Source organism: Mercenaria mercenaria, chromosome 5 (assembly GCF_021730395.1).
Source record: "Mercenaria mercenaria strain notata chromosome 5, MADL_Memer_1, whole genome shotgun sequence".
NCBI lineage: Eukaryota > Metazoa > Mollusca > Bivalvia > Venerida > Veneridae > Mercenaria > Mercenaria mercenaria.
Window position 1 is genome coordinate 83,993,692 of NC_069365.1, and position 24,131 is coordinate 84,017,822.

A 24,131-nucleotide genomic window follows, 5' to 3' on the forward strand; every position below is an offset into this window, starting at 1 on the left:
AATATTTATTTTCCCATCACTCCGCTGAAATTTAACCGACGTAAATAGAAGTTATTAGTTATAATACAAAGAAATGGAAACAATGGCAAATGTAAATGATCCATTTTACTATTGTGTCTTTATTTTTGAGGTTTATGAATGTGTAATTGTGATCTGTTTGAATGCGGAAGAAAACTGAATGACCAATTTTGTACAACAAATGTTAAAAGTTTTCAGTAAGGTATAGCACATCATGAAGTAGGAATGGCGACGTGTTTTAAAATCATATATGGATTATTTTTTGCTTTACTGTGCTTTTATTTTAAAGGTTCAGGTAAACATTGTTTTTCTACTGCTTAAGAAATACCAACTAAATTTTATGATTATTATACAGAAAAGAAAAACAGTTTAGTCAGTTCAATTACATTGGCAATCCTGCAGGGTACATTTAAATCCGGATAGAGGCCTGGCTGAAAGCATGTTATGAAGGCGCATCCTGAAATTTTGGTATGAAAGGAGGTAAAATTCTGACGTGAGAACTTTCAATTTTTAATGCAGTCACTGTGATGTCATGTTTTTGTAGTATGTTCACTTATTGTTTACAAAGTATTAATAATTTGACAACACAGATATTGTCTTTATTTGACAAAAAGATCTGTTTTACATCAAATGGCAATAACCTGTCAGTCAGACAGCAGAATGAGTCCGAGCATAATAAAATTTATGTTATAAATTGTCTGCCCCAACAAATTTAGTTAAATTGATGAAAACATCAAAATCGTATCTCATGTTATAGTTACATGTATATACAAATAAATGTGCTAACAAAACGTTTTATTTTGAGTATATCATTTCATTAAATCATTATAGCATTTATATTTTTTTGTTAAGACATATAAGTCTTTAGAATACAAGCATTTCTATATACTGCTTATGACAGAAGAATGTTATCATCTTATAATCATAATTACTAATTAGAAGTCAGATCTTGATTTTTACGTTGAATTACATATTTAATTCATACACATATCAAGTTAAAACGTCCTGATCAAATTGAACCAATCCCGATATATTTCATTTTTCTTTCTGAATTGTATAAATGAGTGTTTCATGTAGTATTGACAAACGTCTTTTGCACTGAGTGACACTCGGTGTAGAAAATCTATGAATGATGCATGAATTGAAACTGTTATGATGCTTCAAATAATTATTCTAGAAAAGTAAAATTTTCCGTTAGAAAACATCCCTCCATGCATTTCTTGGTCGATTATTACCTCCAATCTTAGTATAGTTCGGTTTAAAATATCAGAGGAACACTTTACATGCTTTTAGGTCGAGAAGAGGAATGACATAATTTAATCAATATCTTAATATTTACAAACCTCGTTAATCCTACTTGTTACTAACCAATACATTTAGTTAGCGTGTTTCAGGTACTGTATCCATTTTTAATATACCACGGCAACATTGTCACTACTTATATCATTTGAAAATTACAATTGTAAATTCAAGGATGGAGTACCCTTATCCTTCAACAAAGTGTTTGGGATTAAAGCACGTAACATATATATGTTAACTTCTATCAAATTAAGTTAAGAGATTACAGTTTGCCTTATGCTTATCTTCAAAATTCAACTGAACAAGGTATAAAGATATGCATATCAGACTTAAAAATAAGATTATGATTTCAAACAAACTTCATGAAAAGTTGAAAAAGGGTTTCTTCCGAGAAGTGACAATGCATTTGACTATCACATGAGCGGCGAACGAAAATGTTACTCTCAATGTTGATAATGTATGTGAAATGTAATAGGAAATTATTAAATAGTCATATTAATTGTACTTTCAATATGTTTGGACAAGGTTTGATACACGGTGTTAAATTCTCTATAAATAGAAATCATTTTTATCAAATACGATAAAAGTTATGCACGTTTGATAAACCGGAAGTAAGGGTGTTAACGGGTAGCGTAAAATCAAACCTTAACTTGGTAAATGGAGATGAAAATCGTTTTCTAAATTAAAGACAATCTGTGACTACATTTATTAAAACAGCAAAGTTACTTTCTAAAGACAAAATATCATAAAAAAACGAATAGTGTCTTAATTTCAGCTTGTAATGTGCGGATCTCTTTACTTATGGATAAATGTCTCATAAACAAGCACATACATTTTATTTCCTCATATTATAGGTCATATCTTTATTTACAACTGTGAAAAATTTAATCCAAAGCTACATTGCAACAGAATTTCTATTTGTAACACTGTTATGAAAATTGTGATTTTCCAATAGATATCCATCGTGAAAACTTGTGTGAGGTCAAGATGTTTCAAATCGTCTATCATTTCTAATTTGCCGAAATCTGTAATAGCTGGGCAGTTAAACTGATACAATACTGATTTCGTGTGATGGCAAGCATGAATTTCTGGCTGTGTACTCGTCTGAGCCTGCTTTTTTCAAAAAGCCGTTAGGCCACTGAAATTCAGAAATGGCGGCCATTTTTCAGATGGCCGCAGGAAGTTGATTTTTAACTTAAACAGTCTATACAGTGTTTTTTTTTTGTCAATTTTGAGATAAAATATCTCATAAGATGTTTTGCATGTGCGAAACCTATTTTTGAGACACAAATGACTGGTTTCCAATATCCATATGCGTCTTTTTTTCAAGTTGGCCGCCGTCGTTTTATTGTGAAGACTAATTTGCCCATTAACTCTGACGTTCTAGTTAAATCCAATTTTAATTTATGGACAATTAACATATTTAGAGTGTTGTAGGACAGTTTTGTCTGGTCTGCGTCTTTTAAATCTGATGTCGGACTGAGGCGTAGCTTTTCCGACGGCGACGGCAATTATGACGGCGGCGGTGACGTTAAGGTTTTTTATTCTTGTTTTAATACATTAATAAAATCATATATCATTTATCGATATGACAAGAAAAGAGCAAATGTAATAGATAATGTTGAATCAACATTTTAACACTGGCGTGACGATGAGGAATAAATGCTGAACTTGTAGTTCATTGTCATGAGCACGGTCGTGCAAGTGAATTATTTAGAGATGTATCATAATTAAATAACGGTCTGGTTATTTCGGACAAAAGAGAGGTGGATCTCAAGATATAATCATTAGGCGCTGTACAAAGACATGTTCCATAACTCTGACACATATTTTAGGAAAATTATCCCCCTTTTCAACTTAGAATTTTCACGTTTAAGTCTTCGTATTAAGTTTTTTTTCTCAGAACTACTATTTTAATGGGTGGATAAATTCACACATGCCTTCAATGGTCATTAGGGCACTGTACAAAGCCAAGTTTCATATTCTGGCATCAATTTCAATAAAATTATCCCCTTTTAAAATTGGGAAAATTGTACGATAAGTTTTTGTGTCTCTACATGGAATATATTTTAATTATGTCCCCTTTATGGCGTCACTGCTTGATTGGAACGTGTAGTCAAAACTTTATATAAGGCAAGACATTTTAAAAATTAAATGTGTATAATTATTATAGCAATCCACGTAGACACAGCAATTTTGATAAAAGGAAGATCTGCTTTGTGTCTTGTGAAACAATTCCGATCTACTGTATTGTTTCCTCTGGTAGCATGTCTCAAGACTTAGAGTGTTGGCCAAATTAGTTGTCACATTTGAGTGTTAGAATCTGTACACGAGTACTAGTCAAACCCCATTGCTTTTACACCTACCCAACATTCTGTTTTTACATGCACATTTGTCAGTTCTTTTACAGCTATATGCAACTGGTGGATTGTTTGTCAGTGTATCGCCAAAGGTCACCACGTTTCTTCCATCCCCATTCAGCAGGAATTTTTGACTTCCATGGCCAAACAGTTCCTGTCCCCATATGCAACCAGCTTGGTATGCAGCACGCTTTGTGTGTTTGGCAAATGCTGCTGGAGTTGGGGGAATAACATCATATGATCTCTGTTTTGGGGCAAACATGTCCAGTCTGACGCAATAAAGATGACAAGCTTTTCAAGAACCATCTTGTCCTCATTACTCATCACTGTCCGATATATTCCTAGGTTCCCAAAGACATCTGTCACTTCCCGGCAAACATTCAAAGTTCTGCAAACATCCTTTTAACCCTTTCCCTGGAAACCTGACACTACTTACTGACATGGCCGATTTATTGAATGACATCATGTATGGGAATCCAATTCAAGTGTGTTCAATGTTTGAAGGCTACCCACAACTGTTCAAGGCCAAGCCCTTCCAGCTCAGAAAATACATGTAAAGCAATGACAACAAAAACAAAATGAGGTCATGGCGCTAGACGAAGGGTTACTAGCACCGGGAAAATCCCAACCAATTAGTGCAGTATCTTGGGGGATAATGATAACTAGACTGATCTTTTTTATTAAATTTATTTTTGGCCGACAGACATGTTGAAATGCACACACAAATAGACCAGAGAGGAAAAGACTGTATGCAATCAGGAAAATCAGTCTTGAAGGTCTGACGCATGCAGTCATGCGTAACTCGATATACGGATGTTAATGCGTGCATGCTGTTGCGGAGGGTCATAAACAGCTTGCCAGTAAAGCTACAGACACAGATTTAGTTGCCACCGCTATTCATAGCTATTCATGTATTTTCTAAGCTGAAAGATCTTGACCTTCGGTAGCCTTCGGACAGGGAACAAATTTGAGATGGATTCCCATAAATGATGTCATTCAATCAAATGACCATGAGAAAGCGAAAGGTATTGCTTTCTTTCGTGCGTTTACAGATTTTGATGTAGTGTCAGGTTTCCGGGGAAAAGGTAAAAAGACTGGAATGTTTGTTCGGAAGTGACTGATGCCTTTAAGAACTTTGCTGTGTATCGGTCAGTGATGAGGACAAGGGAGTTCGTGAAAAGCTTGTCATGTTCATGTAAGACAGGTCAAGTTTTATAGCAGATATTTATCGCGTCAGACTGGACATGTTTGCTAAAAAAACAGACGTCATATGATGCTCTTGGCCCGACACAAGCAGCCCTTGCTAAACATACAAAGCGTGCTGCATACCAAGCTGGTTGTATATGGGGACAGGCATTGTTTGCCAAATGGAAGTCGAAAAATCCTGCTGAATGGGGATGGCAGAAACATGGTGACCCTTGGCAGATGCACTGGACAACAATCCACCAGTTGCAAATAGCTGTGAAGAACTGACCAAATGTGCATGTAAAACAATGTTGTTCTAGGTGTAAATGCAATCGTTTTGGACTCCCGTTTACAGATTTATACAGCTGCAATTGTGACAACTATTTGGCCAAAATAAGAAGTCTTTAGAAATGCCTTCCAGGGGAAACAAGTACAGTAGATGACACAAAGCAGGTCTTCTGTTTATCAAAATGATGTGTCTGCGTGGGTTGCTATATACACTTTAATTTTAAATTTTTCTGCATTATATAAAGCTGGACCAAAAGTTCGAATCAAGCTATGGAACTTGGCTTAGTACAGTGCCTAATGGCCATGAAGGCGTGTGTGAAGTTTCAATCCAATAAACCTAATAGTTTCTGAGAAAAATACTTAATACGAAGACCCAACGTTAAAAATTCTAAGTTAAAAAGGGAGATAATTTTGTTAAAATCTATTTCAGAGTTATGGACCTTGGCCTAGTACAGCGCCTAATGACCACAAAGGCATGCGTGAAGTTTCAACCCAATAAACAGAGTAGTTTCTGAGATAAGGACTTGACATACAAACTTAACTTTGACGCCACCGCCGCCGTCGTCATAATCGTCCCGTCGGAAAAGCTACGCCTTAGTCCGCCATCAGTTCCTAAAGTCTCAGGCGAGACAAAAACTGTCCTTTAACACTCTAAATATGTTATTTGACTATAACATTAAAATTGATTCACCTAGGAACGTCAGTATTAATGGCAAATTAGATCTTTCACATAAAACGGCGGCCATCTTGAAAAAAAAGACGCCATATTGGATTTTGAAACCAGTCTTTTGTGTCTCAAAAAGAGGTTTTGCACACTCAAAACATCTTAAAAGATATCTTTTGCTCAAAATTGACAAAAATGAACTCGGTTTAGGTCTGTTTAAGTCAAAAAGCAACTTCCTGTGGCGGCCATCTTGAAAAATGGCCGCCATATTGAATTTTCAAGTGGCTAGCAGACTTTTTGAAAGAAGGAGGCTCAGACGAGTACACATGCCAAATTTCATTCTTGCATCAACAAATGCAGTATTTTCCTAAATATATGACTTAATCTGCCCAGCTATAAGTATATTCTGAAGTTTAGAGATACCAGGATTTAATTATATGTTAAAGAAAAAGAAATTGTATCGAATGTATAAAACTACCTTAACATTCTCGTAAAACTTACATATATGATGAGCTAAAGGAGTTCATCACAATATTTTGTGGGCGACTCAATCGCACAGCAACCCGCCCGCTTAGCTCAGTTGGTCTACGGATCGCGGGGTCGTGAGTTCGATCGTCGGGCTGGGCGTATGTTCTCCGTGACTATTTGATAAACGACATTAGTCCTCCACCTCTGATTCATGTCGGGAATTTGGCAGTTACTTGCGGAGAACAGGTTTGTACTGGTACAGAATCCAGGAACACTGGTTAGGTTAACTGCCCGCCGTTACATGACTGAAATACTGTTGAAAAACGGCATTAAACCAAAAACAAACAAACAAACAATCGCACAGCAAGCGATAACCACAGTAAGCAATTTTCTCGATTCGCCACCGAAAGTGTATAGTTCTCGGGTATGCAGCGTCTCTGGGCAAAACATATCGTGTATATTTACAATTTAGACCGTGCAAGTTTGCCTTCTAAAGTTGTTTGTATGAAAGTGTTTTATTGGAGGAGTAGTCGTTGGAAGTTCGTGTTCAAGAAAATAATCTTGCATCAATTGAAAACATTTTGGACAACCAAGGTCAACTATTTAATCGAGTCATGATTCAGCCGCAGTCAAATAAAATTTCAGAAAATCTAAATGTATCTCTTTCAAGATCAAATCTGGCAAGTTCAAAATGTTGTAATACTATTTGTGCCACACGCCCCAACCCCCGCCCTCCATTTCTACCCCTTATATAGTTTTCATTTGAGAGCTGGTCACTAGATTTGCCCTTGTCCGTACGAATTTATGTTGTGTATATCTCAAAAAGTATTCGACCTAGAGTCATTTAACATCATAGAATTATTGTTTAGCATGTGTAGTTGTGCACTTTGGTTTTATTTTATATTTCTCACAGTTATAATACCAAATGTGCATACTGGGAATAAAAGTTTGCGTCGCATGTACCTCATGAAACCATACAGGAATATCATTCAGCATGTAAAGTTGTGCACAAGGGATTTTATTTAAGAATTTTTTTTTTGTTGGATTTAATGTCGCACCGACACATGATAGGTAATATGGCGACTTTCAAGCTTTAATGGTGGAGGAAGACCCCAGGTGCCCCTCCGTGCATTATTTCATCACGAACGGGCACCTGGGTAGAACGACCGACCTTCCGTAAGCCAGCCGGATGGCTTCCTCACATGAAGAATGCAACGCCCCGAGTGAGGCTCGAACCCACTTTTAAGAAATAATTTATAGCAAAAGAGTGTTTTAACACTTATTTATGCACGATGGGCGGTTATACGTCGGGCGTAATAATTTCACGTGGGTGCAGCCCAAGTGAAATTATTTGTACGACGTATTACCGCCCGAGTGTATAAATAGTGTTAAAATACGGTTTTGGTATAAATTATTTCTATTCTAATATCCCCTTAATCTAAATCAGTAGATGAAAAATATAGTAGCGCTCTTTCTTGGTCGCAACAAAAACATTAACGTCACCGACCGTTAACGTGACGTCATTCTAGCGTAAGAGAGTTTTAACAGAGAAAAGCATATAAGAAAAGAGGTTTGACTCAGTAAAACTAGATTTACGGTCCTTGACTTAGTCAAAAATGTTTATGGCCTAGGGTCATGCAAATTTTATGCATGTCATTCAGCATGTGAAGTTGTGCAACTGCTATACCAGAGTAATGGCTCTTGACTTAGTCAAAATGATATGTAAAGAGCCTGAAAGATCTCAAAACGTATATGACCTAAAGATACGAAACCTTAAAGGATTATTATTCAGCATGAGACAATCATTAAATTGTAAGAAACTTAATTATGGAACAGTTTATAACATTGTAATAACAATTTGTTGTGTAAGAAAGAAAGAAAAATGTTCATAATTTTAGATGGTTTAGGTAATGAAAAACTTACTTTTGTTGGTGGGGTAAATATTTGTTTTATTTTTCTTGAAAACAAGCACGGGTTGGTATTATTTTTGTTTGGCTTTAGTATCTTTCCTTATGTCCGCTTGAAATAATTATGAAAACATCTATAAATGCGCTCATGTAATGTTGCCGCTTTCAACATCATTTCAGATACGAAATGTAGTTCCAGAAACCATTTTGGACCAAACTGTTATTTCGAGTGTCATTGTATGAATAATGAACAATGTAACAGCAGCACGGGAAACTGTCCCTCAGGTTGTGACTTCGCCTGGGTAGGTCCTGGGTGCCAACGTGGTAAGTATTATATAAATGTAGTTTTTTCAAACTTTATAAATATTAAGGTTACTCGATAGAAGATGTGCTAGTATTGATTCCTAAGATTTATTGGGAAAACACGATTATAGGTTTCTCATGATCACAAAATTTATTTTTATTTTATTTTATTTTATTTTATTTTTTTTTTTTTTTTTTTTATAAAATTGAGGTGAATCAAGCAAATGTTCAGACTGAGAACATAGTGTGTCATTATACTTTAATCTACCATTGAACTATTTCGATATTTTTATTACATGTGTACATACCATTTATTGAAAATAAAGTACGCTCATATTGTTATATATTTTCCTCGTGATAAAGTGTTTGCAAGTAAATTATATAGTGCCGATAAACCCTGACTAAGCTGACTTTTTTGCAGAAAATATAGTGCCTGTAGGTCATAGTGACGAACAGTTAATGCTGGCCCGCCACCAAAGTAATATAGAGACAAAGCAATTTGCGATAATGGCTGTCGACAAAAGTTTATCAACTTGCAGTTATACAATATATGCAAATCAGTCAAGGGTTACCCCATGGTGGAGACTTTGGCTAAAAGAAAAGTACAAAATCAGGAATGTCTCTATTGTTACTCGCAGAGAGTACTTACGTAAGGAAAATAAGTAGAAGTAAACGCTTTATAATAAACATAAATAATTGTGAGTGACATGTCTGACAACATATTTCAACAGTATGTCAGTTGTGTAACGGCAGGCAGTTAACTTGACCAGTGTTCCTTGATTCTATACCAGTACAAACCTGTTTTTCGCAAGTAGCAGCCTACTTCCCCACAAAAATCACCGATTGAGGACAAATGATTCCAGACACGATGTCTTCTATCAAATCGTCACGGAGAACATACGCATCACCCGGTGGTCGGACTCGCCACCACGTGATCCGTAGATCTGCGCTCTCCCTACTGAGCTAAGCGGGCGGGTTGATGAGGTTACCTGAGCTTCTATTGAGCTATGTATGCTTATTTCAATCATCTAATTGGTGGGATAACGCATTGATTTCATTTAAAATATCTGCAGAATCCCAAGTGTCAGATCTCGATAGGACAAAGATACCTACGTATCACGAAGGAATCTGCTAATGTAATAACGGGAAACAAATATGGGTTAACACTATTCTAGCATGAAACATGTGAAAGCTGGAAAAATAAATATATATTGTCTATCAACGTCATTAAATGTTTATGAACTCCGCGGGATTTTCAGTGTAGTTTGAGTTAAAGCGTAGGAGTGCCAGAAGCACTTTCTTAAAACATTTACTCTTCTGTTAAAACACCCACTGAAAATGAAAAACAGCAGTTTTATGCTAGAACAGATACTAAAGCAAAGTAAACGAGTTTCTTCATATACATGTTTATTGTTTTTTATGTTACAGGAAATTATAAATCTTTTAATAAATATTGATCAGAGCTAAGATAATTAGAAAAGTGCAGTTCTCAGTAATTATATTCCGTAAGAATAAATTTTGATTCATATTTACCATACAACATATATTTTAGATTATTTCAAGAAATTTGAAGTGACTGTAAAAAATAATACGAACAAACATTCGAACGACCATTCTGGCCAAGAACTATGCTATAAGCATGATAACACTGCTCCGAGAACAACGACGTTTGATATTAGGTGTACAAAAGCTATATATGGGAATCAACTCAGAATCCAGCTCGCAACTAATGGCACACAGCTTGTCTTGTGTGATGTCAGGATTTGGGGAGGTATTGTTTTCCAGTTGATGTTTGTTTAAAAATATACTATGTATTTAGTCGCTATATGTACCGATGAATCAAATATTACCATGTATGAATTATCACATACGCTGAACTTATTATTCGAAAAACAAACCTGGACATATTTTGTTTCAAATTATCATTTATAATTAAAACTTGAACATTTTCCTGTCTTCATTCCATAGAATGTGCTGATTGGAATTTCGGTGAAAGCTGTACTGAAAAATGTAGCACTCATTGTCAAACAGTCTGTGATAAAGATGATGGTACTTGTTCTTCGTGTAAGCCTGGATGGACGGAAAGTCGCTGCAATAATGGTAGTCTGGATTATGATTAAAAGTCGGCATAATATACGTATTACAAATAGGAAATCGATACATATGTTCACTATATTCTAACATCACCCAAACAGAGTTTTCTTCAGCGATGTAAAAATCATCTAGCGATAATGCATATTGTGTCACATATGTTTTATTTGGCTATTAAATCCCGCTCAAGGTTCCTCTTAACTACGGCAAGCATTCGATTAATGTTACCATTAATTGAAAGTAAAAGTTACTTTAGGAGTGACGACACACTTCGAGTGGGAATTGTTGATATCATGTTCGTTGCAAATAATTATTATTATAAAGGTTATTTTTTTTCATATTTTTACTGGTTTAAACACTGTGATATGATATTGAAAAAAGTAATGTTGACTCGAGGATGGAACCAAAACACATCTTAATCTACAGCATGGACATCAAAACGTTGTGACGTTATAACATGTGACGTCATAAACCATTTCAGACTAAAACATGGGAAACAACAAATCAACCACTGCAAATGTTTGCAACTACTTCCACAAGTAGCCTTGAAGTTCTTGTATCAAATAACAAAATATTTGTTGCCTTTAAGAATCAGTCAATATGATGATTAAATGACCTGGGAAAAGTGATATCTATCAACGCCCTCTAACAATATCATTTCATAACTAAAAGACAATAACTGTATACTGTTATCAGCTATTTATAAAATAAAGGCATCAATGCCAAACAAATTATTATTTGGGTAAAATAAAAGCAGATATAAGAAATGTAAATAAACGTAGTTGGCAAAGTTACTTTTCAAGCCCAAGGCAGTGCTGAGATGAATGTGTCCATTCGAACGAAGAAAACCCTAATTTTGTAATCGATTGTTACCGAAACGAAATGGAATATCAAATCTTATCTTATTGAAAGTGCAGTTAAATAATCTTATATAAATGCAGATCACATCATTTTAACTAGCAAAAATCCCAGCAAGGACATTAACTTTTTGTACCAAAGAACAGCAGCGTAAAACTCTCCATTTCAGAGTGTGCCAATGGACGATATGGCAAAAACTGTACAGACAGCTGTAGTCCATTCTGTAGAAAAAGTTCAAAATTAGTTTGCAATAGCATTGATGGCCATTGTACAAATGGATGTATAAATGGTTATACTGGTCATTTATGCGATCATAGTAAGATTACCATATTTGGTATTATCAGATATTTTATTTTCTAGAGTCTAGAATACAGCTGTAAAAACATGTTACCTGTGTATATAGTAAGTCCTTTCAATCAAACAATATGTTTATTTTCTTAAATGAATAATATAACAATATATATTTGGATATTCAAATAAGATCTTTTTGTAAGAAGATAATTCGAATGGTATGTAAACATATATTTAAATGCATTTTACATATTGGAAATATTTTAATGTTGGTTTTATAAGATTTTGGCTTGAGTTGATAGGACACGTTTTTGGATTAGAAATGTACAGTTAATTGACTTTCCCGATGTAAAAATGTTTATTAAATTTATAAAATTCCTGTAATGTGTTTTCTTTCTTCGGCTTTAAACTTTAGGATGTCCAGGTGGAACATACGGCCTTCAATGCTCTTTCAAGTGCAGCGAACATTGTTTAAATGGTTCAACATGTATGAATACGAATGGTACTTGTATTAATGGATGTGACGCAGGATGGACAGGACACACCTGCATGGGCGGTAATGATCTATGTCTCCAACATGTAGTGGCGCAGAAATATTGATTTGATGTCCGTCTGTCTGTCACAAAGTTTGTCCATGCAACTTGTCTGACAATACTAAACGGATTTACACCAAACTTTACAAAAGTGATCATTGCAAAACTTAGTTGTGCTTATTGTCGGCATATCCCGGTTCAGTTATTTTCAATGGAGTTATGACTCTTGAGTTGCCAAATTTTAAAAAGGTTCGGCACATTCTCATATAGTTTTGAGTAATTGCTGACAAGTATCATTAGCATATGCCGGGTCATTTATTTTCAATAGAGTTATGGCCCTCTATTTGTTGTATTTATAGCGTTTACACTATTTGACGTATACCACTGGGCTGAAGTTTTCACACTATGAAAAAAAAAAATGACTGAAATATGATAATTCACATACATTGATAAAGAAGTCGAATTTGTCCTAATTATTTAAAATAAAACATTATGTTTCTGTTTTATAATATATGTGTCTAAGTGGTATAAGAAAGCCGTATTACTTTAAACATCGAACACACTACATTATCAGAACACCACAAGTAATAAGACAACTAAACCTTTATGTCATAACGTTTAAAAAGATTGCATTTATTTAACATAAACAGAAACCTTGACGAAATACCTTGTTATGAAATTCTCAACACTCTAAACTAAATGAACTAATACTGTTATCGCAGAAAAGACCACTGAAAACTTGAATTGAAACCTCCTGTTGAAACCAGTCGATCTAGCGGGTAGAGATGAGTGTAATGAAGTTAAATGTGCGTTACGCAGACGCTTGTGACATACGGTATTTAAAACGTCATACTTTGTAACCTTCAGTTTGTACGATAATGTCATCAAATCAGGGTCAAAGTCATGCATGCATTTGTTACCTAGATCAGACCTTGTAGTGATCTCTGGGGTAAAAGAGGCGTTTACTGATTGTAGTAGTTGTTGCTTTAAACGGCGTAGTTAACTCCACCGTTCACTTGTTTGACGATACTAGTAAGTTCGACATTTGTTTTCTGCTTTTGTAATGAAATAAATAACGGTCTACCAACTGAATGCTTTCGTGAGCAGTAGGATATTCAGACGGAACATACTCAAGTTCCATATGCCCACATCTTAATGTTTCCGATCACAGCCCTTTCCTAACATTTAAACAGTTTTATGTCATCTACTCAGGATGAAAAAAAAACAACAAAAAAACATCCAACGACTATCATAAACCTGCATGGGGCACTATTTTCTACCCATAGTCCGGCAGTTATTTTTAAAACTAAAATCATTAAAATGCTTCATAGATAAAAATGTTTATTTCTCTCATAAAATGCATCATTCCATACAATGTTAGGCAGTTATGATGGATTAGAATTTCAATTCATGACATACGATAGTTTTCAAACTCATCTAACACATTCTACACAAATGAAAGACAACTTTACGTGGTAAATATGCACCGCGGAATACCTTATACATTTTTCAACCAATCAGACGTCTTATGAGCTGCATCAATCTGACCTTCATTTTTTCCTACTTTAATGTACAAAAATTTGCAAAATATGATAGTATAACAACTTCGCACTAAAACATGTTTACATATTTACGCGTATACTGAATGTCTGTAATCTGAGATAGAGCTTATATTTCAGCTAAATCAAAAAAGACGGGATATAAACGCCGCCATATTCCTATGTTTCACCTCATTGATTCAAATCAGGAATGCGTATTGACGAATGTCCATTCTAATTACCTTCGTGTATGTTTTATAAATATGCCGATATTTCCGTCGACGTTTTGCTTATTCATTACCCCGCCAACTAACAAAAGTGTGTGATTTAATAGATATTGGACCTCGGACAACTTTAGAATGCAACAACTGAACGTATATATTGCAATAATTAGAACAATGAAGAAGTTAATTAAGGTATTGGACCCCTAATAGTAATGTTTAAAAATGACATTTGCTCGGTATATTCTTAATGTTGACCATGTTTCGCCCTGTGTTGCAAATTTTAAACAATTTTTACCGTGCCGTTTTTTTGTAAATTTTGTATAATTTATGGTATTTCCTCAAGCTAAAGTAGAGACAAATTTCAATGTGATGGCCACTATCTAAAACGTTTGCAGAGAATTCCTTATAGCATTAATTTTGATAAAAGAAACATCAAACTATTGTTAAACAATTATAAAACACAAAATAAAACTGTAAATATCATTTTTTCTGGGGTGCCTCAAGTAAACAGATTTAATGAGACAGAATTCCAACTCCAAACATTGAAAAAAGGGTCGAATCCTGGGGGTCTGTTTTGAATTTTGCTCACTTCATTCAAAAATAACCTTGGGGCACGCAGAAGTAAAACCTACCTGCATTTCTTCCACAATATGTAATCTAAAGATTGAAGGCAAAATAGAGAACTTTTACCGCACGTTACTCAGTATTTTTAAAGATGTCTAACTCTACCCCTTCTGATTCAGAGGTAAATTCACTTTGAACAACAGGAAATTGCCTATAAAATGAAAATATTTTCCACTTTAGTACAATACATTCATGATAAGTCTTGAAAGAAGTAAAAACTTACTAGAAAAAAAGGAAAATATGGGGAAAAAAGTTTTGGTCCCAGTGGGGCTTGAACCTACACTTGCACCCCTCTCCACCTTCCCCCCCCCCCCCCCCCCCCCCCCCCCCCCCATGAAAATTGCAGTCAAAGTAGGTTTATGGTAGGAATTGAATACTCTTCAAAAAGGGGGTACGCTATTACGGATCCAATACTTTAATTCAAACTATATGTACATGCAAAATGAGCGTCTGACGTCCAAAAAATATCTGAATTTTTCTGCTGATGTTTCTTTCTATAACTTGTATTAGCAAATATAAAGTACAGAACGTGTTTCATTAGATATGATATATATCTTCACTAGGTTAGCATGAAACTGACACATAAATCTTCATGTAGTCCCAAACATTAAGTGCAAAATTTGGAAAAATCTCAAATGTCTACTATTTTAATGCATTTTTTCATTTTGTAAAGGAGAAAATGTATTTAGGGCAAGTACCATATAATTTTGATAATGTGTAAACACAGTTCAAAGGATATATGGCTTACGAAATAGAAGAAATGGAAAACCACAGGTCGCCCAAAACGACATATACCAAAATGCTGCAGACTCGGTTCATGCACGGTAGAATAAGTCGGACACCATGAAAAACGTGTTGTACTCCCAAATGAAGTATTCTGCCATTAAAAATAGGTAATTCAGATTCATATCAGCTTTTGTCCAGCGCATATGATAACTTGTTCCCTTTCGTGTAAAAGTATTTTTCACATGATTAGCGTTATGTTAACTCAATATCAATAAATTAGTAATTATGCTTAATACAAATGTATGAGAACCACTAATAACCACTGATGCAAACCGTTGAAAGAGCTACTTTTTCATTTCTTGAAATCAAGCGTACAACAGGTTTGCTAATCACCTATCAAATATATATAGATTATTTTTTTAATTTAGAATGTATTTTAATTCATTAATCAACTGCTAAGAAATCGTACAAATGTAATTCCAGAAATTCTTTAATCAGTCACACATGAAAAAAGAAGAAATAGCACCTCTCTCATAAAATGTCATTAAAATACATATTAAAGTCAAGGACTTGTTGTTTAATCATTATGTATATGTGCGCAAGTACGTTCTGTTTAATGCCAAATGATGATTTTGGAGCCAATCAAAAGTTCATATGACTTTCTCTTAAAACTATACTAAGGACACATTTACATCTATACCCAATGTTAAGATGTTTACTTTAAAGGGAGATGACTTTGAAAATGTCACGTAAAACTTGAAGTTTTATTTTTATTGGGTTTAAAAAACCAGAAGTCATGACAAAACGTTATTTTTCCAGATATCATAGTATCAAACCTGCACACGGCAAACGGAACGGAAATCATAAATGTGACCGTATGTGTGCATCTATAATTACGGTAGCATTACCGTTTTTCTAAAGATGAAGAAAATAATTTCAAGTAATGTTTTCGAATCAGCTTACAATTTTATAATAGACAATAAGCTGATTTACAACTGTGACAAATTTCATTAAAATCTTATGCTTGCAAAAATGCCATCAAAATAGTAAACTTCTTTTTGACGTTAATAATAGAAATTTGCGAAATTAGCAAAAATCGAGCACACGGCGCTATGTTTGTTATTTACTAAATGCATTTAGTATATCTTGAAATTTTTAAAAGTCCTCATTAATCAATTTCTAGAGTGTAAAAATAAGAAATAATCTGAACGTACTTAAGTTTATAGTACATTCATACACATCTATCTCTGTCTTTTTAGAACTTTGCAGGGGCTATAAATATTATCAAATGACAACGCATCAATTATTGAGAATGAGCTGGGGTTTCAAGAAATGTGATGACGTTTATAACATGCAGGAAACAGTGAAACAATATTTTGTTGTTTTTGTTTTAATGACAGGTAGAAATATCTTATTTTTCAGCCCGTTGGGTTTTCAAAAACAAGTAATTTGTTATAAAGAACTATTGTTTTGAAACTTTGTGCAAGTGTTTTTCGTTATAAATTGAATACGTATGCTAAGACCCATAACTCACACTTTCATTTTTTCAAAGTTACGGACATTTAATATATACTTAGTGTTGTACTCGGTCTTATTTGGTACACATTACCAATTATAAGAAGGAGAAATATGTGATCTGTTCTGTCCTTTATTGTTCTATATAATTATGTTATAACAAAACATTTCCAAATGCTCTCAAACTGTACTCTGATCATATCTGGTTCTAAAAATAGACAATCAATACGATTCGCATTGTTATACAATACTAACTTGATTACTTACTGGATACATTTATAATTACATGTGTATCTTATTAATTCATTCAGAACTCATCATGAAGAAACATATTTAAGCACAGCGGTCAGGAAAGATAAAAGCACCTTAAAACGATATAAAATAATGAATACTTATGCATGTACAGAGTCAAATGACACAATATAATTTACATGACTCACCAGACGTTTGGAATCTGTAAACCATAAATGAACAGGCACAATTCCACCACTCTGACTGGACAACTTCCAAACTCACTTCTAGTGCTGTGCTGATGCTGTTAATGATAATAAGGAATTTATAGTGCCATGCATGTTAATCAAATCTTAGGATCATAAGGAGTAATTTAATAATAATAACAACTTACAGAAAGAAATCAAATAGACTTCCATCAAAACCGCCATCTAAAATTACGATTCATGTACATTACAAAACATATTATTCAAATTACCAAAATATCAAAACTGTACGCTTAGAGAATATGTCAGCAAGCCAGCAAATTACCTTTAAAATGTATATAACTGTTTAGCTTTAAACTATTAGTTTATGGAACAATGGAATATCATAAAAGACTGTAATTATTTCAAAACCCGCCTTTCTTCCTGAAATATTCGTGCCAACTCTCGTTTTTTCTCGAATACAATGAGACTTCCGGATTAAGATAACAATGAGATCAAGGACTGGTCAGCCCGGTGTCAGTATAATTTGACTGGGTGGGGTATCATGCCACGTGTCTACGGCGTGATGATCCAGTGAGGCAGCACTATAAAGTTGGGCATTGTGCTCACTGCTACAAGTAGACACTGTCGTTTATATGACTGAAAAATTGTTGAAAAAGACGTTAAACCCGAACACACACACACACACGCACACACGCACGCACGCACGCACACACACAATGAAATCAAAGGAGGTTAAACAACAAAAAGGAGTAAATACCAACATGGGGATATTTTGACCCTACTACATTAGGAAATTTGAATTTTGTGTTCAAATGTTTTTTTTTTCTTGAATACTGTACGAGTTAAAGATCTGGAATATTGTACACTTGTTAATTATTTTAAGTAATCACATTATCAAGAATTACTTCTCTCTTGCATTTTGTGAGAATTATAACCCTTACTTGCATCCCGATCTTGGGTTTCTGGTAGTTTTATCGGTGCTGAAAAACTTCATCCTACACCCTGGGTTCTAAGGTGAATCGCGTGCTATAAATGACGTGTAACGAACTTCATAGTATTACATGTAGTAATTACTTTACACATTTTGTAGTTTGTACGTAAATATGGATGAAATCATTTACCTTCATTGTTCCTATTTTCCCCCAACAATATATTTCCCTATTCACTGCAGATAAGAAAACTATTCTGGAACTATTTTGCATTCTGGAACTACCTTGTATTTTTCTTTTTAACGCCATGACGTAATTTCTGTTTACAGAGGTAAAGTTCCCGCGCTTTGTTAATAAGCAGCGTTTAGAAAAATGTGCAATAAGAACTCGTTTGTTTCATTTTATTTTTACTGTTATTTGTTGAATATGACATGCAAGAAAATTATTCTATCACTTGTTGTAAGTGGAGATGGTAATAACCGACTCCCAGGTAACTGTTTACACACTTTTTCGGCAAACCCTCGTTCCCGCTTCAAAAGTTACACTCGGGACGGATATTCCAGTCTACAATCAGTGCCGGAATTTTATACTGCAATTTAGGAATAAAAGTTGCTCGGTCAATATTTTAGTATTCAGTTGTAGTGGTAATTGCAGAAATAGTTCAACGTACAGTGAGAATTTTTCTGGTCATTTATTGCGCTATATTTTTTCCAGCATGTGATGATGGCAAGTATGGTAGAAACTGTGTATTCAATTGTAGTGGTAACTGCAGAAATAACTCCATCTGCAGTAAAAAGGATGGTAGCTGCGAGCGAGGCTGTAAGACAGGCTACAAAGGGAAAAAATGCAATGAAAGTAAGTGTATAAATATTACTAGTACCATTGTTCGTGTCTTTTGTATGACGCAGCGAGTGATCGGACCCACGACTTTAGCGGGCGCTCTACCACTAAGCTGTCGCGGCGATTTAATGGCTTTATTTCAAACAATGCAGGTATTATTGCAAGAGTGTAGCCTTTTGAATCAAACGAATTAGAGTATTTGACTTTGATCATCGTTTCTTTGCAGTCAAAGGTAATTTACATGACACTATGATGTTTCAACTTAAATGGTAGATAATAATCTTATTAATAGGAATTTACTTTCATTTACTTGTAATTTTAATATTAACGTTTCCTTGATTTATCACCATAAAATAGGTTGCGGAATCGGATATTATGGTGATAACTGTGCGCAACATTGTCGTGCTAATTGTTTCGAAAACATGTAATAGTGTGAATGGCAACTGCTTCGGGAATGTAAACAAGGTCGGGCCGGATTATATTTTAGGATTCATACACTTATCAAATATAAGTTTTCAGACAGAAATTACACATTCAACTACCTAATGGGTTTTATGAGATTTATCATTTTGCATAAACGTCTTTTCCCAAGACCACAAATGTCCTGTTTGTTGACGTTACAAATGACAAAGTCATAGAGAGAGAAATTTGATTTTAATTACTTACTTTCGATACAAAGTGTTGCTTATGAATATATTCTTGTGAAATGAATTCCAAAACCTTACAGGGTGTACGACTGGAACATATGGACGGAACTGTAGCTTTAATTGTAGTGGACATTGTCTGTACGATTCAACATGCACACCTGCAGATGGTTACTGTTTGTCAGGTTGCAAAACAGGATGGACTGGAGACACTTGTCATGATAGTAAGTTTACTAATAGAGGTTCTTAATTTTATTTAATCATTAAATCGATGTCAGCGAAAATTATATTCCCAGTTTCAGCTTATGATTAACATGACCAGCATTTAATGTTGTACAGATAGACTTAAATGATAGATCATCTAGAGTACATTATTTTGTTAATATTAGTGTACCACGCTGATACTAATGAAAATTTTGCATATTATTTAGAGATTTTTATTTGTGCATTATTTTAATATAATCATTAAATGATCACTTTAGAAGAAGCCAGGTGGACAGGCATTACCTTAAGTAATTTTAAGGGTTAACTAGCTGTAAGGGTGTCACACCACATACAATATTCTATTTCTGTAGAATGTCAAGAAGGATTTTACGGAGCAAATTGCACGCTTAACTGTAGCACGCATTGCTTGAATGGCACAGTGTGTATACATACAAATGGTACCTGTACGAATGGATGTGATCCAGGATGGACTGGTGACATATGCAAGGATGGTATATTTCTTTTAAACGACCCATAACGCTTATACATTCATATGCGAGTTCTGCATATGAGCATTTCTAACAAACAATTTGCTTAAAAATGACAAGAATCCAACAGGAATAGTCATGGTTCTCAGAACGTTACCTCCTAAAACAAAACCAACTAGCAACAGCGTATGTATGTATATATGTATGTGTGTATGCATGTGTAATCGATAGACATATACATATAAAACAAAGACCACGTAAAACAAATAGACAAACAAAAACCAAACAAACACATTAAGGAACATATTAGACATCGTATTCGAACGGTTAGTGGAAAAAACACCACCAGGGAGCATAAACCTATAAACAAATTATACCCGCAGGTGAATCTCTATCAAACGTAGAGGTAACAAAAAGCCAACTATTTAAAAGACAAACATTTTCGTGTAGAAATTATTATTATTATCATCATTATTATTATTATTATTATTATACCAGATTTATATAGCGCCCTTTTCATGATAACACGTTCAAAGGCGCTTTACATAGCACAAACGCAGCCACACAGGGCGCGAAATTCATCCTCTACTAGTACAGACACAGAGCGATCTGACGAGAGGGTCAGAGTGAGATAAAGCCCCCAGAACAGATAGAAATCCTTTTTAGATACAGGCCTGTCCGGCTAACTTAGCCTAGCTCTTTGCGAAAAGACAGTCTGATTCTTTAACGTGCCCGGTGTATAGCACCGATACACGCAAGTCGTCTTTCCTGAGAAGAACCAGTACAGGCCTCTAAGTTAGGTGGGAGACACTCAAGAGCATCTCAGAAATTTCCAGTGCCTGGACCGGGATTCGAACCCCGGACCTCTGGGTTGACAGTCAAGCGTGTTACTACTAGACCACTGGCCCACTGAAATATAAATGTAGGGATAATACACGTTTTTTTTTTGTGTATTAACGTCTGCAGAAGCCCGCGGGATTGTTTGTGACCGAGACCGAAGGTGGAAGAAACAAGATGCAGATGCCAAATATCAGTCTGCGCAGAAATACATACATACGTCCCTGGCAAAGCATTTCAAAAATAAAAATCATGTATTAACAGCACGTGAATTGCCTTGTTTGCACGCGATTTTTCTCCCGTTTATACATGGGCGGATCCAGTGAAAAAAGTAGTTTTTATGCAAGAATAAAGCTAAAGAACCAGTGAGGAACGCCACTAAGGGCCCAAATACAAGTATAAAAGCAGACCAGTCTTAGTAGGCTATAAGCACTGGCACCAGACCAGAAAGAAAATGCCACTTTACATGTTTTACCCTACCCCTAGGTATTCTATAAGAACCGTGGTCATGAACGGGAAAATATACCAACCCATTTCAATCGCGCATTTCTCACCCAAAACGCGCAGCCCGGTAAATGTGTACTATGGATATTGAACAAGTGGTAATTTATCTTCCATTGTGTACCGGTCACATTCCTTCGATATTTCACATCTCAGAGAAACAACACTAAGTTTATAGTTTAATCAACTTGGATGAACTTCCCATATGAAGTTCCGGTCTAGATTACATAATTATTCTGATTGGCTGATGTGAAAATGTGTGTTAATCGACGTTTAACTACAAGTGTACGCTTAAATGTGCATACACTGCATAAATCTGCAATGTGAATTAGAGAAACAATACAGATATGTACCAATGTATGACTTTAAATTCAAAGTTCAAAATCATTTCTAAGATGAATTCATTCATCATTTCGAGTTTTATTGTATAACTGCGAATATATAAATGCAATCTGTTTTTGTTTTTTAACATTTCGCCTAACATGTGCACACTGCTGTGACCTCCAGACCGGATGTTTAAAATAGCGAAGTTCAGGCAAGTTGTTTTCTGTAATGTTGACAAAAGCATAAAATATGTGGAGTATCTCTGCAATATGAAATATTGAGACAATTTGACTGGTGCAAGACGGAAGATAAGTCACCGCTTGTTCAGTATGCTTGGTACCCGTTCATTGAAATGCGCGTTTTATGTGAGAACAGTACGATCGAAATAGGTTCTTATAGTATACCTAGGGGGTAAGGTATAACATGTACAGTGGCTTTTACTTTCTGGTCTTATGCCAGTTGCTATAAGACTCCATATCACGGAGAATGCCATGACATAGAATCTAACGAAATACGTATACAACATTCCCATAAAATTCAGATTTTGATAACCATTGTCTCGAAAGTGTCTTCAGACTGCTGTTGAATAATTATAAACTTGTGTAAGTTTAAGATAGTTCTGTATGTTCCAACCATATTTTTCTATAAATAAATGTAGAATTTGGATAAACCCTGATTTTTAAAACTTCAGAGTATACCAAAATCGGCAAATGAAAAGATAGAGTCGTGTAATCGATTGTCTGATTTGAAACATTTTGACTTCAAACATTCTATCAAAGATCATTTTTCATGATATTTTTTCACAAATAGAACTTTTTCTGCGATTGAGATTTTGATGAAACTACTCAGAGTCTTAAATAAACGGATTGCTTATAATATGATGACATTAATGCATAGTTCCGTGTGCTTGTTTTTGAGATATTTGCTCATGATGAAAGAGATCAGCTCATTTCAAGTTAATTCTAAGACATTTGTTTGAAGTATGTAACGTGTCAGATGTTTAATATCATATCTTAAAATCAAGAAGATATAAACGATGCCGTTGTAATAAATTTACTCAGCGGTTACTCCTAATTCATAAAGTGATTATTTTTATTTCCGTACGCGAAATCCATGCTTTATTCTAAATTTTCATGCTTTTTGTCTTCCTGTTACTTTTTATATGATGAACAAGAGATACACAAATAAACATGCGGTACTACCTTAGTAATGATCCAGTAGCGTTGATTCATCACGAAATAATACATTTCTGTATTTTGAATTATTGCGCACTTATCGTAATGATATCTAATAAAACGTACCGGTCAGACTTTATAAGGAGGTGAAATGGACCAGATATGTATCATTTATTAAATTTTTATTTCATATTGTTACACATTTAATTAGTCACACAGTTTTGAAAAATGAGAAATATTCTGTAGCTAAACCTTTATCATTTATTCTGTTCAGTCCATCTTATACAGGACCTTAAACGAAGTTAGATATCTTAATATGTGAAAGAAAGCTATGGTAATGCCACATTTTAAACCAGGCGATATCCATTATGCGGACGCGCACACGACCAAAATTGACAAAACTAATGTAAATAAAAAAGTAACGCATTTAACATTTTATAATGACATCACACAGCCTATATGGAAAATACTTACATTTTCGGTTCCACACTTTAGCTTTAATACAGAATTAAAAAGAAGTGCATGTATGTAATAACTTGAGTCATACCATGTAAAACAAAGTTTTTTGGTTTTTTTTAAAAATACTGTATTTCAACTAAATTTTATACGTTATATTTATACTTTCTTCTTGGTAAAATCTGTAACTGATATATTTCACTGTAAAAATACCAGTGAGATATATATACTGTAAGAACTGAAAATCGTGTAATTAAACCTAAATGTGGCAATTAATTAAGAACAGTAGAGTAAACAGTATAAAAACTTTCCACAGTCTACTTAGTAGAAGATTATTAGTCTGCTAGCATTTCATTGCCTGTTAATTATGAATCAGTAGTGATGTTCAGATTGTCGATCGC

General features: G+C 34.6%; 2 protein-coding genes across 2 annotated transcripts; both read left to right on the forward strand.

Moving 5' to 3' along the window:
• The first annotated feature begins 205 nt into the window (after positions 1 to 205).
• On the forward strand, positions 206 to 11,812 carry LOC128557186 (uncharacterized). Its single transcript, XM_053544154.1, has 5 exons — positions 206 to 313; positions 8,370 to 8,513; positions 8,914 to 9,141; positions 10,045 to 10,263; positions 10,461 to 11,812. The coding sequence occupies exons 1-5, from the start codon at positions 244 to 246 to the stop codon at positions 10,610 to 10,612; spliced, it is 813 nt and encodes a 270-aa protein (XP_053400129.1). The 5' UTR covers positions 206 to 243; the 3' UTR covers positions 10,613 to 11,812.
• A 341-nt stretch (positions 11,813 to 12,153) lies between these two features.
• Positions 12,154 to 20,487, forward strand: LOC128557392 (multiple epidermal growth factor-like domains protein 11). Its single transcript, XM_053544728.1, has 4 exons — positions 12,154 to 12,288; positions 18,976 to 19,116; positions 19,829 to 19,987; positions 20,321 to 20,487. Exons 1-4 carry the CDS (start codon positions 12,222 to 12,224, stop codon positions 20,485 to 20,487), a joined length of 534 nt encoding a protein of 177 aa, XP_053400703.1. The 5' UTR covers positions 12,154 to 12,221.
• Positions 20,488 to 24,131: the final 3,644 nt, after the last annotated feature.